Raw genomic sequence first — 15,081 nt, forward strand, 5'->3', positions numbered from 1 at the left:
AAGAGAGGGCTGCTGCCGGCTCTGGGGGTTGAGGTTGCACAAAGCAAGCTGGAGTATGCAGAGAGGATGGAATTGCCAGGCACGGATTCCGAGCTTTCTTCTTCCCTTTTCTTTTTGCCTCTCTTGTCTTTTCTTCTTTTGCTGCGAAAACGACACTGACCCTGATTGCCATTCGTGATACCCGTAACAGATTCGTAATATCAGAATGGCCATGCAATAATAGTCCACATGTATGGTGTGATTGCATGTAGTTCATAGCTGGCTTTCGCTGCGTCGTGTCGTGCCCCTTAGACACCAAGCCTAAAGACTAAGACTAGCAACACCATTCGATCGACGATTGGCGGGTAAACCACCCTTGGATATGGCAGTCTACAGAGACAAAGGGCTGGCTGGACCATCGACTGTGGTCAACATGAGCATGCATCTATCAGCGAACCGCTGCACCAGGCGTTGGCGTTGCACTGCTTCGTACATAATCGCCCAGGCAAAAGACGACATAAGGAGCTCCACTCCAACCACTGCTGCTGCTACAGTACCTACTCCCTATTCAACATAGTCCAGCTCATATCAGGCCCCCAGCGATCAATCAATCGTCAGGTGGTTCGCAATTGCTAGTTTCATGGCGAGATGCAATAGTTAATATCAGACCATCATTCAATTTGCCGCTGGGGTAGTGAGGAGAAACCCCCACGTTGTGAAGCGTCAGTCCACTTCCCATTTCCGTACTGACCATACAGTAGTGGGACGGGCGGTTCTCCTGTAACCCTGGGAGGTAGTGGTGGTGAGAAGTTACATGCAGGCGAGACAACCAAGTACGCTGCAACCTGGTAGAGCAGGAGAGAGAGAGACTGGGCGAGTCTTCGGTGGCACCGTCGCTGTGTATCTGGCTGTCTTCAGCGCCATGCGGCCTCTTCTCTGTTCGGAAAGAAGGCAAAAAGCAACGGGCTCAACATATCGAAAGCAGTCACTCACCTAGTGATTCACACAGAAACGGCACGGTAGGTATTCGCCCAAGGCGCACACCCAGGCACGTACGTACGTCCACAGTCCACAGTCCACAGTCTAGAACGAGAATCCTAAAACACAGTACGGAAGGGGAGAGACAGCCGCTCGCTTGCACGGTGCTGCGAGAATGAGTGAGTGCGTGAGTCCGGGAATGTACGTACTCTGGAGCCTGCTTCGTGCTTTTCTTGGCTACCGACGTAACCCTCTGGGCCTCTGCAAGTATCCCTGCTTGCTTTGGGGGCAGCCAGCAGCTTCAACGTGGTCCGCGAGGGCGAGCAGATTTTCTGTCGGCACACCCAACGCAGGATTTTCGTCCACTTGGGAGATTAGCCATAGCAGCACACCGTGGGGCTTGCTTCAGCAGATCGACACCCCCCCTTGAGGGCCCCTGCTCTCAGCCGGCGCTAGTCCGTGCCACCCCTGGTGACCATTGAGGACAAGGGAAAACTCTTCTGTCTCGAGGCTCGACTCTGTTTTAGACGGTGCACGCCGGTGTCCTCCCAATGTTTGGCATACCCCTTGCTGCGCACTCACACACCCTACCGACAAGCTACTGCAGGCGCTAACTGGCTTTGGATGATACATTAGCTAGGCATGGGGGGTGTGCGAGAACTGGGCTGTTGCGAGACTGCGTGAGGACTGATGAGTCTCTTCATGCGAGTGCCCATCAGGGTCGTCTGCCAGGCAGAGCACTCACGGAGCACGCTACCTGCAATTGCGAGTGGGAATGGCCTTGCTGGCAAGTACCCCCTCTCCGGCCTGGGACTGGTCTCTGTTAAGCACACCCCCTACTCCAGTAGCGCATGCTCTCTTGAATTCACCATTACTGCAGTGGTCCACTCTTTTGGCCGGTTTCCATGTCACTTGGCCCATGGGTCTTCTGCGCTGAGCAGAACGCTGAGCACACCATCTTTTGGGAATCTTGCAGAAGGATAACCGAAGATCAAAGTCCACAAGTACCTTTTCACGCTGATTCACCTACGCCAGGTACTTGGGGGACTGGCTGGCAAGCCTCCGTCCAGTCACTGAACATCTCCAATACATATGAGTCTTCTATTCCTCCACTTCCTGAAGCATCTCTTTCTATTTATTTTGATACAGCTCTACTCTTCACCACCCTCGTTGCTCCTCTTCAACTTGACACTACCATACTTCTAAAGATCACAGACTCCCAAGAAGACAACAACTGCAACACCATACCAGACTACTTCCAGACCGAACAATCCTACCATCTTACTGTCGACTCTGCTCTCTGCCCTGCTTAATAGACTTTCGACCCGCCTTGGAAACTGAAGATCACCAGTAAATACCAAGTCGGATATTGGACAGTTTAGGTCAACCTACCAGCCAACCTTGCGTTATAAACTCTTGTAGTTGGGGATCGACTCGAACCACACCTACCTACAACAACCACTTCACTCGAGAACCCCTCCTCCAGTCACAATGTCTTTCGATCAGTCCTGGGACCACCAATTTTGCCTGTCCTGTGACAGACAAACAGACGGTGCTACCTACTGCTCCGAGTCTTGCAGACTTTCGGACTTTGAATCGTCATCTCCCTCGACCATGATGAACACTCGATCTAACTCGCCCGGCCTGGCTGCCTCGTCACACTCGTGGGCCACCTCGAAGTCATCAACAAAGTTCTACCTCTCTCCAGCATACGACTTCACCAATGCCCAGCCCTATGGCTCTACACCTCAACCTCAGTCCCCTCTGGCCCAAAGGTCCGAGATGATGTCGGCCTCGTCTGGCCGGGCCCTTACACCCTCCAGCTCTCACAGCAGCCTGTGCTCTTTACAAAGCAACTCCTCGACTGGCAGCGACTCTAAACGACTCTCAGAGAAGGCCAAGAAGCAGCTGAGGGACTACGCCAGCTCGTTCGAACACGCCAAGGTGCAACGCCGCCGCTCTTATTAAACAACAACACCACCACCACCACCACTCAACTTCTTTTGCATCACTTTGCCTTTTAAATTGGATTTAACTCGTCACTCAACCCTATACCCCATCTCGGTTTTCCGGATGACTCAACCAACGACACGACTCATTACAACGACTACTGTTTTTTGCTTTCATTTTGTTACATTGGAGTTGAACATTGGGCCATACCCGAGGATGGTATGGAACAGCTGTTTGTATAAAAGCATATACCGGAGCTCAGCATCATAAAAAGTTTAGGGAAGGCATGGAATCGGCCATCTGATGTTCTACACGAGCGGCGCACTCTGGATACCTGGAATTGGACCACGGTGTACTATGATACAGATCGGAGTATCATTGTGATTTTAGCGGAACAGCATAAAGAGCTGTCAGGGAGTCCTGGCCCCAAGAGGCCTGGGCCGCCCCTTCGACGCCTTTTGGACATTGGGGGGTTCTGGAACGCGGGGAAAAACGCGAGGAACCTGGCATGAAGATGGAGGGCCACGAAGCAGCGTGCCGATGGGGCACATTCACTTTTATCAGTGAAGTTCGAGTATCACTCCGAACCTTGGCTGCTCGTTGGCGATTTAGACTAGCTTATTGATATATCACCCTCCTGCCTTCTTGTCAAGAGACAGATGGCAGGCAGGCAAGCAAAACAATATGAGAACATTTTGATCTCAAACTCTACTATCATCCCCTTCGCACAGTGACTTCGTACTACACAGTTGCCAGCCCCTCTCGGAATCAGGTCACGAACGCATGGGAAATAGATGCCCAGCCCAGAACCCGGGTGACCATGACTAATTCATCTGCAGCCTCCTCATGCGAGCTAGGTATACGTATGCCGATGGGGAACTCAGGAGCTCTCCCCAGATCAGCACCCAAATGGCCCGACTTCCACTTGGGAGTCTCGCGTTTGTGGAGATACCCTCGCATAGTTATGGGGTATACTCAATAGTGTGCTGGCAAATACTAGCCCAAAGGCCCACGGCTCCACGAACTAACAATGGGTATGCTAACTTAATTTTTCCCCAGAGTCGTTCAGAGTCGATCTCGCTTTTCCAGACCGGCCACTGCCGATACGGGCAAAAGGGCTTGGGCTTGCCTTAGACCGTCGTCACGACACTATGTATCAAGTTTGTTGTCTTTTTCCACAGGGGAGGTTCAAGGTTATGGAAATGGCCCCGACATTCAGACCAATCAGGTTGCCTGAATGGCCCATTGAATCATTCATTAACTGCCAATGTTTGCTGTGTATCTAACTTTTTCCCACTCGTTGCATAGAGCCGTAGCCTGAAGCGACTCACCCTCTGCCCTCCAGGGATCTGGCCTGTTGTCTGGCGACTCTTAGGTGAGGCACAGGGTCTACCCGCTGGCTCCGGCGTAGGGCTCTTTTTGAGTCTGTGAGGCGTGGCAATCATGTCGACGGCTATGTAACAGAAAAGCGCTCATGCACGCATACACACACCCATACACAGGGGGCCTGGTTTGTTTGTACAACCAACCACCAGATAGACAAGCATGCAATGTCAATGTGCGCCTCCGGCAACCGGTCCAGTAGGAATGGGTGTTTTTAAGGTCGTCTCTCGGGTACCTATGGCATAGTCGCGAGTTATTATGCTTGAGAGGTTTTTTCTCGCTCGCCCTATCATCTATTTGATTCCAGTTCACACAGCATCCACCCAACAGGCCGGACCCTTGCCCAGTATACGGCGGTTCAGCATTAGACAAACTCTACGGTCTCTACCTCTATTCTAAATTCATCCATGCATCTGGATCAACCCAGCCCAGCCGGGCCCAACCCAGGGCGGACGACCTCCTCTTCATCATCCCTCTAACGGCTGGGTAGAGCTTAAGGGCTAGTCGAAAGTCAGAAAGCCAAACAGAGAGGTCACCAGCCAAATCCTCAATGGCGTGCTGAAGAGCCCAATGCCGCCAGAGCCTTGATTGGATCCCAACTCTCAAGCCTTGCCCTTTTCTTTTTTTTTTTCCCCTTCTTTTTCTGCTGGCTGCTTCGGTTTCGATGTGTCTATGTGGCGGGCTTCCAGAACCGGGCAGAGACATATGTAGGTACACACTGTAAGTTTTTATAAGCGGCATACCCGAAGCATCCCCTTTCTGCCGCCCCTTTGCAGCACGCCATCCTGCATATATGCCTACCTACAGTACGTAAAGTGTGCTAAGCTGTGCTACCTGCCTGTGCCTCCGCTTGTGCTTACCAATGGGTTCCCGGCTGAAAAGCTGCGTGCGTTGTTGACGTGGACTGATCCGATCGAAGCATCGTGTGTCCCTGAAGCCTGAGGGGCTTGACTTTGGCACTTTGCCAGGCCAAAACCTAATAAAGAATATCCCGCAGTCCAGGTCCGAGGAAGGCTCGGGAAGGGCAGGCAGGCAGGCAGGGAAGGGGAAGCCATTGGAAAAAGTCAACTGAACTTCTTCAGCCCAGACTCAAGTCCAGATCGAGCGGCAGGCGACATCGAAAGCACGGCTGGGTGGGCTAAGTCGCAAGGTTATGCACCTGTTAGCTAATGAAAATAATGTGCAAAGTCAAAAGATCCAACAAGCATTTTTCTTACAGTAACAACACCAATAACAGCAGCTGGCTGGCTGGCGTGATCGATCACCCATCAACAACCCCCCAAAGTGACCCCCCCTCTCACTAAAACAGTCCGGGTTAGCGATTGAGCATAGCCTAGCGCTATTACTACGACGCGAACTCTCTCTCAGACCTCCGGACCCCGATTTCGTCTGGATGTTTATTATTGGCGTCATTTCACCCGCAGCTCAATGGGTAATTTCTCCCTTGCAAAGTTTGAAGAATTTTTCCCTCTCGTCTGTTCTCTTCATCTTGTCATGCCAACCAATCGCTAAGTTTGGGCGGTTGTTAATTCCCTGGCGGGGTCCGCGGTACGGGAATGCTCTGGACATGAGATTTCACACAATTAGCCAACCTGCCTGGTACCTTAGGTAAACTCATCTCATCTCATCTGAGCGCTGCATACAGGCACTGTCAACTCGGGCGTTTTGGGACGCGCACTGCATGGTCTAATGTTCCCTTGACCGAACCAAGGCAACCTTCTCTCCAATCGCAGCCATTGGCAGAAAATTTTCACCTCGTCTTCGGGTCTCCCTCATTTGCCGCCGCCGTCGACCTTGAGTCTTGACACCGGTAGCCTGTAGGGCCCAGGGGGAGGTGTGCTCCCAGTAAGGACCTCGCTTGGGCTTTGACACTCGCTGCCTTTCTGTTTATTTTTGCCGCCTAGAGGCGCTTACATGGATTGCACATAACGAACGACTTCAATACATGGTGCAATGCCTACATGCTAGCCTACTGCTGCTTGCTGCATCCTCCCAATGATGTGTGCAACTGATTGTTGCATGAGGCATTGCCGGGCGCCGATCAGCGTTCTCTGCCCAAAAAGTCGCTCAGGACAAAGAAAAGACTGTCGCAGTCTCGTCCCGTCACTGCTATGCGCCGATCCCTCCCACCGAATACGACACCAATTGCGCAATATGTTTCTGCTGCATGTCGACGGAGCAGCAGAGAGGGATGACGACGGCGCCTTCCAGGGACTATGCGCGACGGACGTCGTCGGCGCTACGGACTTTGTTTCGCCCGCCAGCCCTAAACAGTAGGACATCAAGGTCAGCGCTAGAACGTCAGAGGCTTTGCTGTCCTCAAACGATCGATGATTGTTTTATGCCTCCCTCCCTCACCTCACCGGCCCACCGTAGAGTGATGCCGGCATGCACACAAGCACACACTGCAGTCAGTCGTTTGTGACCGACCCCGCCCGGGTAAGCAACACGCAGCACGCAGCACTTGAGTCTCAAGAGGGATCCCGACTCAAGCCCAGTGGATCATCGATTGGAAACAACGGGGAGTGCCGCGAGAGAGAGGTACGCATGGAGTCTGATGCAACAACGGACAAACGAGAGGATCCCTCGCAAGGCGCGATGCGACTCGGCTCGTCGTCCCTCGCTAACATCTAGAACCCCGAGATTTAAGTGCACACGTCGTCGTCGACGGTTCGAGGTAACCCATCTTCATGCAGCATGGTTTGATTTGCAAATTCCCGAAAGGCCCTGCTGCATCGCCATGGCCCTGTTGCCCTGTCTTCTGCCCTGTCGCCCTGTATCCATAGTCGATCGCAGGATGGCTCGGGTTAACCAACAAGTTGATTGTTGGTTTCACTTGGGGGTTGAGGGCCCAATGAGATGCTGAGGCGCCCATTACATAAGGTGCATAAGGCTCTGTATTGACCGGGTTTGTTAATAATAGGAGTCGGATAATTCTTGCTAGACCCCTGATCTGCCGGGGACTGCCCTGTCGGTTTCGCGATCAGTCCCGCTCCCGCTGTGGGCTTACTGGACTTTGTACAGTTACAGCGGTGTTGGATCTCGATGGAGGATCGTCCAGCAGCAAACACCCTCCAAGCTACTAAATGCCATCTACCGGATCCGTCCAAACAAAACATCGTACCATTCTTATTGCTTCTGTTCCCATCCAGGTATTGAATTTGCTGCATCCAGTGATCCACTGTCCAAGCAGGCAAAGGGGTAAAGTATTTCCCGTCGCGACAACAGCAAACGACATCAATTGGGAGAGGAAGCAAGCCATAGGACAGGCTGGTATGTATCACACTGCATGTCTTCCGATATGACATGTCCGTGCTAGACGAGAACGAGTGACAAGCAATGCAATGCAACCAAATTTTCCGTGTTGGTAGGCATTGACTTTGACTGCGGACGGCGCCGGCGCCACCTCTTCTTCATCGTCGCTGTCAGTCAAGCCATTCCAGAGCACCGTTTCCACGCCGGTTTCCGCGGATGTACCGTACCAATGCCTGGACGCCCTTTGCTGGGGCGCCACGGGTCTCATCAATTAGTGGCACCACGAACCTCTCTGTGCAACACTTGGCTAAGCCTCTTTTCTTTCTCTGCTTCCGGGCACTGTGCTTACATAGCAGTCGCAGTCGGGAAGCTGCAACAAAAAAGAAACACGCAAAACGCCCACGAGAGTGGCTTGCGTCCATCTTATACGACGCTTCCAACGTGTCAGCCACGGAATTCCACCCAGGGACATCCAGAACCCACTCGGCCGAGCTGGTGAGGCATTCCAAAGAGGCAGAGAAGGGAGCATTCTCACGACGCTTTCCACATTGTCTCAGCGCCATACGAAACATTGGTGATGGCCGACGACGCCTTGGCGTCATTTTCTTTGCTTGTTGGTATCTTCGATCGCATGCCTTACCTTTCTACACCGTAGACGTCGCCTATGCCAAGCTCGGAACGCTCTCGTTGCTTCTTACCCGTGCAACTTCGGTGGGTCTCTCGGTTCAAGACAACTCGCTAGCACAGCAGCATCGTGGAAGCGCACCTGGGGCTTTGCCAAGGGCGACGACGATTCTCTACACGCTCTGTCTCTACCATCAATGTGTCGAATGCTGAATCCATGTTGTGCAACTGACTAGTTGTCACCATCGTAGAGGACGGACAGGTGCCACCAGGATCTCACGGTATCACTTGATCTAGAACACTACCAATTACGGAGACCCAAGGGAGCCACTGCTGGTCTCAGCCCGGCGCCGACTACCGAGAGGTGAGGCATCACCGCATTGTGTTTGTCCCTTCCAGAGAGACCTGACGCAAGGCACGAGTTGTCGGAGGTAGTGCGCAGGAACCATCCATCTGCCTGACCGTACCTACAGTAGCTTCCACCTAGTTTCTCTCTACCCAGTGGTTCAGGGTGAAGAGATTTCCATCGTGGACTCCGAATTGTAGGAACGCATGATATTGGACTGGAGTAAGAGGAGTTAAGAGGCTGATGTGGAACCGGTAGTGAGGCGGAAGGCTGACCCGTACCAAAGTTGAGAGGTCGATTCCATCTTCCCCGAACAGACTACTGAATTCCAGAAGCTCACAGGTAACAACGCATTGATGCCTTGCGTGTCCACCATCAACCATGCACCACCACAGCGCGCTCGACTTACAACGCAATGAGCTGAGGCGGCCTCAACCAGCTACCCTTGCGAAAGGGGGCCGTATTGTGTGGTTTTTTCCAACTTTTGGTCGTGCGTGGTCAGGCTAGATGCCAAGTGTCAGCGATGGTGTGACTAAAAGTATCCAACAACGAAGTGAGGTTTGTTTGAAAATTTTCATCGTCTGTGAGTCTGTCTAGTCCTAGTTATCCTGTTTCTACCGGTTGCTCGCTATGCATTATAGTATGGCTATATTAATATGTCAGTCATCGTCGCCGTTGACCGGCCTGCCGGCTTTTTTTTTTTTTTTTCTGGGTACAGTATAGAGAGCGGTCCCACCATAGTGACTCAAATGGCCGTTTCAGCAAAGGTGGAAAAGAAAAATCCAATTCATCTCGAGTTTAGGCGAATAGGGAAGCCACCCGTCCCCTGGAATACTCCATTGTTTCTCTCTCCTTTGCTGTCATATCCTACACAGGGCTGCATTCCTAGCGATTCCACACATCGAACAGGTTGCTGGCGGCCTTGTCCTGGTTCGCAACTCGTGGCAGCGTGGCAGCGTGGTCGGTGGCTCCTGGCTGTCTGGCTCTCTCCTCTCTCCTGGCTTGGCCGGGGCTGGGAGGAGCCAACAATCTTGATGAAAATGCCCGCCCGGATCGGATTCCGAGGTCCACACTGTGTGTATGTCCAGAAACGCAGGTACGAGTAATCGATGCGATGGACCTATCTTATTGCACACTGGAATTCCTTATTGTGTCTTTGACGGGAAACAAGTATCATATTGTAAAGAGTGAGAGTGTTGAAAAATTTTCACCGTTGTGTTCAGAGCTTGGTCCACGTGGTACTACGTGCTTGTGTTTCGGACAGATTATACAGATTCCCTTGGATCAAAATAGAACCAGCCAGTGGCATCCGCTACGAGTGAAGTGAGTACGTGCAAGTGCTCAGTATTCGTTCTTTGCGTTTCTGTAGCTGGGGCGGCCGCGAGAGGATCCCAGACAGGCTGAGACCTGACTCGGGATTAAGCATTTTTCGGACGTTGACACCACCCAAATAAGATAGATATCTAAGATGTGTACCGGTATGTACTGTGTGCAGCGTGCTATATCGGGTGAGATCTGGCTCACCGAAACCGACTACATACCTAACTAGAGAAGAATACCACCTTTGCTCTGATCCTCGTTAATCATTGCCATTGGACGGCTGTTTCACCACGTACGATTCGATTTGGACAGCGTATAGTGGCATGCACGGCTTGGGAATTCTGGATTCTGGGACTTGGGAGTGAACCACACATGGCTATAGGAACTCCCCCGAGATGGGGCACGATGGAGCCTCACGCTGGAGCTCGCACGCCCCGGCGTCCTCGTAGGACGGTAGGGAGAATGGGCTGGCATGTTCAATAGATCGACACCGTCTGGTGGAATAGGTACGTAGGGCGGCCCGTTCCCGAGTTCTGGCCCTATTTTTCTCGAGCGAGTGCTACGCGTATTAGTGGTATGTAACAGCAATCGCTACGGGTCCACGAGAGGAATAGCGGTCGAATGTTCTTGTCTCCAGCCTGAAGGGGCCTGACCGCCGGGCTTTACGGTAGCGGACGGGATACGTCGGGAAACGGGGGGAAACGGGGGAAATCAGTTTGTACGCTATTTGGCTATGTGAATGAATGCTACCACTGTCGCAATTTTGTCCCATCCAGCAAGGCCAGGGCCGCATATGCAAATTTGCACAGTACGCCGCAAACAGGGCCAAGCAGTCCCATGCGTGTTTGGCAAACGTATAACAATTGCATCAAAATCAAAAAACCTGCCGGCTGGTGGGGCTGGACATTCCGGTTTCAACCCGTTCAAGTCCTCTTATGACGTGAACAACTGCAAGGCGTCGAAGCCTTTGGCGAGGGCCTCTTCCCCGCCCGCCATGGCGAACTCGTACTCGAGGTCCGGCTGGGCTTCCCGGTAGAGGGCGTGCTCCTCGCTGGCCATCTTGAAGTTGTACGCGGCCTCCTCGTCGCTGATGACGTTCTTCTTGAGGCCGTTGGCGGCGGCGGCCTCGACCTGCAGCTGGTGCCGGCAGCCGCGGTCGAGCAGGCCGAACATGAAGCCAGCCTCGTCGACGGTGGCGCCGACGGTCAGCAGGCCGTGGTTCATGAGGATGGCGCCCTTGTTGCGGGCGCCCAGGGCGTCGGCGATGCGCTCCCCTCGTCGGCCGCGAAGACGATGCCGCCGTAGCTGGCGTAGACGGCGTGCGCGTCGTGGAAGTTGCAGATGTCCTGCGACAGCATGTCCAGCGGGCGCGCGAATACCGACCACGCCCGCCCGGCGTCCGTGTGCGCGTGGCAGATGGCGTGGATGTCCCCGGGCCGCCGCTTGTGTATCGCCGAGTGGATCAGGTAGCCCGCTGCGTTGGCCGTCAGCGCGCTGGCCGGCTTGCCCCCGCCCACGATCTTGCCCGTCTCGATCTCCAGGCAGATCATGTGGCCCGCTGTCAGCAGGCCGAAGTGCACGCCCAGGGGGTTCATCCACATGTATCCGTGGTGCTCGGGGTCCCGCACCTATGTCGAGACGGCTGGCGTTAGTATTGCTCTTTCAGGATACGGACCACATGTCTTATGGGGATGGCATCTGGGGAAGCGTGCTTGCGACCACAGGAAACGCTTAGAAAAGAATGCCATGGGTTCGGCGTTGCTTACCGAGATGTGTCCGCTCTGGCCCTCGGTGAAGCCATGGCGCGCGAAGAAGCGGAAGGTCGCCGCCATGTGCACCAGGATGTGCTTCCGGTGTTCAGTGAACGATGGAAAGGTCGGTATGCCTAGTTCTCGAGCATTAGATCAAATACTAGTCCACTACGTCGATAGATAACTTAGATCTCATGAGGACGAGTAATGAAATCATTCCTACTGCCCCCTTTGGACAGGCCTGGAACTTGAAGACAGGAAAGATAGATGAAGATTTAGGTGTACCTGGCATCACCGCGCCATGGGAGATGGCCTCGAGTGGCGTCTGCTCCTTCTCAACAGTAGTCGCTCCATTCTCTTTCACGTCGTCCGTCTTCTTGCTCTGGAGTACAGTTGGAGCAAGCTCCGAGATCGTTGACGGTGCCATAGCTAGGGGGTGGGCTGCTGAGACTAGAAACTAAATGTGCAATTCACCGAGTCTGAGGGGTGAGAACTGGGCGACTATCCAAGATGTTGTGAGATGAAGATGGGACAGCAACGGTGCTCTGTTGGACTTGCCCGACCCTTATCTCTTATTAGATGCTGAGGGGCTGTCGAAGCAGGCATCCCGACGCCACTACCGGCTGGTTATCGGAGCCGGATCCTGCCGCTCCTAGCCGGCCCGGTGTCGGGTGTGATCCGACACGGCGATCAACATGGATAATACAACCGCCTCTTACAAATCTACGAATATGTCCAGAGACTAGAAGTGTCACTCGCAAGACTCCAGAACAACCGGGTCTAAGCTGTCAACACTCATAACACTTTAATGGAATAAGTAAGGGTAGTAAATACCCAGGTCCACGGCAAGTAAATGCAATAGTCCGATTACTTAACCATTTCGTAGCCGTTATCTAGCTGTCTTGGTTCCCGGCTGTCGGCGAGTCTGGCTTTTTGATTAGTCCAGTGTCCTAATCATGCCCATGTCCCTACTGCGGAAACTTAGACCCGGATGGATCGTCAGCCCAGAAGAGAGTTTATCTATCATTGCAGGAGAGGCATAAGACATCCTGAATTATCAATAGCTGCGAAAATGGAGGCGCATCAATGCCGATTTTGACCTAGGTTGATGAGATGAACATATTGCCTCGATGTAAAGGTCTGGCCAGATGGACGCTGAACTGTACCGTTATGCGCACTTTGAGAATCCAAAGCTACCCTCATGATGCCATACAGCTAGTGACGTAAATAACATCTTCCTGTTACATATTCTGGGGGGAGAATGGGTGATGGATGGGCTTGATTATATACAACTTGAACTTCCCCGCCCCCACCATGAGATGTCAGCGCACGGACCAAAAAAGATACATGGCATACACGCCTGCACACAGCAAGGTAAGGTACCAGGCAGAAAAACAGGCGGTAAAACTGTTTCTCCAGCAGCTGCTTGATGATAGCTCTGCCAAAAGTTTTTGTGGAAGTCAACAGAAGGCCGACAGGAGGATTGTAATTTCAGCGAACATCGACCCTCCAGCCCCTCACTTGGTATTTTCGAGCTTCCATCGAGAATCCACGACTGCTGAACCATCAACGACTTCCCCAGAGCCCGTGAAACAGCGCCGCTCAAGATGCAGGCCCCGGTTGTCGTTATGAGTGAGCCCCTCCATAAGCTAGGACCCTGATATCTCCTGGAGATTTGCAGTAAGGCAGGACTGACGACGGCGAACTCGCTAGACACCCAGAGTGGTGAGAGGCAGACTGGCCGCAAGGCACAGATGTCTAACATCGCTGCTGCCAAGATGTACGTTACTGTCTTCACACAGTTCTCGATCCGACCCGACTGACAGACCCCCGCAGCGTCGCCGATATCATTCGATCATGTCTGGGCCCGAAAGCCATGCTTAAGATGTTGTTAGACCCCATGGGCGGCATCGTACTCACGAACGACGGCCATGCTATCCTGCGAGAGATCGAAGTGTCCCACCCCGCCGCAAAGAGCATGATCGAGCTCAGCCGGACACAAGACGAGGAGGTCGGCGATGGCACAACAACAGTTATTGTTCTGGGTAGGAGACCCATATCTTGAAGAATTAGCAACACATACTGATGATGTTTTAGCTGGTGAGATTCTTGCCCAGTCTCTCCCCCAGCTGGAGCGCAACATCCACCCCGTTGTTATCATTTCGGCATTCAAGCGGGCCCTGAAGGACGCCCTCGAAATTATTGACGAAATCTCTCTCCCTGTTGATATCAACGACGACGAGGCCATGAACAACCTGATTTCGACCTCCATCGGCACCAAGTTTGTGTCAAGATGGTCCGACCTTATGTGCAAGTTGGCCCTGACTGCCGTGCGGACGGTTACGTGGGAGGCAAACGGCAAGCGCGAAGTCGACATCAAGCGGTATGCACGCGTGGAGAAGGTGCCGGGTGGCGAGATCGAGGACAGCTGTGTCCTGGACGGAGTCATGCTGAACAAAGATATCACACATCCCAATATGCGCCGCAAGATCGAGAACCCCAGAATCGTGCTGCTCGACTGCCCGCTGGAGTACAAGAAGGGCGAGTCGCAAACCCAGATCGAAGTCAGCAAGGAAGAGGATTGGAACCGAATTCTGCAGATCGAGGAGGAGCAGATCAAGGCCATGTGTGATGCCATTTTGGCCGTGAAGCCTGATATCGTCATTACGGAGAAGGGTGTGTCTGATCTGGCACAGCACTACTTCGTCAAGGCCAACGTCACAGCGATCCGACGAGTGCGAAAGACGGACAACAACAGAATAGCCCGTGCAACCGGCGCCACTATTGTCAACCGTGCCGAGGATCTCCAGGAGTCCGATGTTGGAACCCAGTGCGGTCTCTTTGAGATTGAGAAGATTGGCGATGAGTACTTCACATTCTTGACCAAGTGCAAATCGCCCAAGGCCTGCACGATTTTGCTGCGTGGACCCTCTAAGGACATCCTGAACGAGATCGAGCGAAACTTGCAGGATGCCATGGGAGTGGCCCGCAACGTCATGTTCCAGCCGAGATTGTCACCGGGTGGTGGTGCCACCGAGATGGCTGTCTCCGTTCGGTTGAACCAGCTGGCGAAGGGCATTGAGGGTGTGCAGCAGTGGCCGTATAAGGCTGTGGCAGATGCTCTCGAGGTCATTCCTCGTACTCTGATCCAGAACTCCGGCGCCAGCCCCGTCAGGGTGCTCACTGAGCTGCGTGCGAAGCATGCCGAGGGCAACACCACATGGGGTATCAATGGCGAGGCCGGTACCCTTGTCGACATGAAGGAATACGGTATCTGGGAGCCTGAGGCTATTAAGCTGCAAAGCATCAAGACAGCTGTCGAGGTAAGTTCCCATTGCAAAACTCATATATACACATACTCGTTCAAGCTAACGTATTCGTATAGTCTGCCTGCCTATTGTTGAGGGTAGACGACATCTGCAGTGCCAAGAAGGCGCAGCAAGTTGGCGCTGGCATGGGCGGAGGCGATGAATAAACCGTTTAGAGGCGTTGAAG

General features: G+C 53.2%; 5 protein-coding genes across 5 annotated transcripts; 3 read left to right on the forward strand and 2 right to left on the reverse strand.

Moving 5' to 3' along the window:
- Positions 1-2,448: 2,448 nt before the first annotated feature.
- On the forward strand, positions 2,449-2,925 carry PG985_009072 (uncharacterized protein; the record flags this gene model as incomplete). The annotated part of the gene is made up of 1 exon (XM_066828840.1): positions 2,449-2,925. The coding sequence occupies one exon, from the start codon at positions 2,449-2,451 to the stop codon at positions 2,923-2,925; it is 477 nt and encodes a 158-aa protein (XP_066683752.1).
- Positions 2,926-6,444: 3,519 nt separating this feature from the next.
- PG985_009073 (uncharacterized protein) lies at positions 6,445-6,924 on the forward strand (the record flags this gene model as incomplete). The annotated part of the gene is made up of 2 exons (XM_066828841.1): positions 6,445-6,563; positions 6,702-6,924. 2 exons carry the CDS (start codon positions 6,445-6,447, stop codon positions 6,922-6,924), a joined length of 342 nt encoding a protein of 113 aa, XP_066683753.1.
- Positions 6,925-10,768: 3,844 nt separating this feature from the next.
- PG985_009074 (uncharacterized protein) lies at positions 10,769-11,008 on the reverse strand (the record flags this gene model as incomplete). Its single annotated transcript, XM_066828842.1, has 1 exon — positions 10,769-11,008. The coding sequence occupies one exon, from the start codon at positions 11,006-11,008 to the stop codon at positions 10,769-10,771; it is 240 nt and encodes a 79-aa protein (XP_066683754.1).
- A 47-nt stretch (positions 11,009-11,055) lies between these two features.
- Positions 11,056-11,667, reverse strand: PG985_009075 (L-fuculose-phosphate aldolase; the record flags this gene model as incomplete). Its single annotated transcript, XM_066828843.1, has 2 exons — positions 11,056-11,463; positions 11,602-11,667. 2 exons carry the CDS (start codon positions 11,665-11,667, stop codon positions 11,056-11,058), a joined length of 474 nt encoding a protein of 157 aa, XP_066683755.1.
- Positions 11,668-13,193: 1,526 nt separating this feature from the next.
- Positions 13,194-15,061, forward strand: PG985_009076 (T-complex protein 1; the record flags this gene model as incomplete). Its single annotated transcript, XM_066828844.1, has 5 exons — positions 13,194-13,218; positions 13,300-13,366; positions 13,423-13,631; positions 13,684-14,909; positions 14,972-15,061. 5 exons carry the CDS (start codon positions 13,194-13,196, stop codon positions 15,059-15,061), a joined length of 1,617 nt encoding a protein of 538 aa, XP_066683756.1.
- Positions 15,062-15,081: the final 20 nt, after the last annotated feature.

Source organism: Apiospora marii, assembly GCF_038362585.1.
Source record: "Apiospora marii strain CBS 49790 chromosome Unknown utg000005l_segment0_segment0, whole genome shotgun sequence".
NCBI classification, from domain to species: Eukaryota; Fungi; Ascomycota; class Sordariomycetes; order Amphisphaeriales; family Apiosporaceae; genus Apiospora; species Apiospora marii.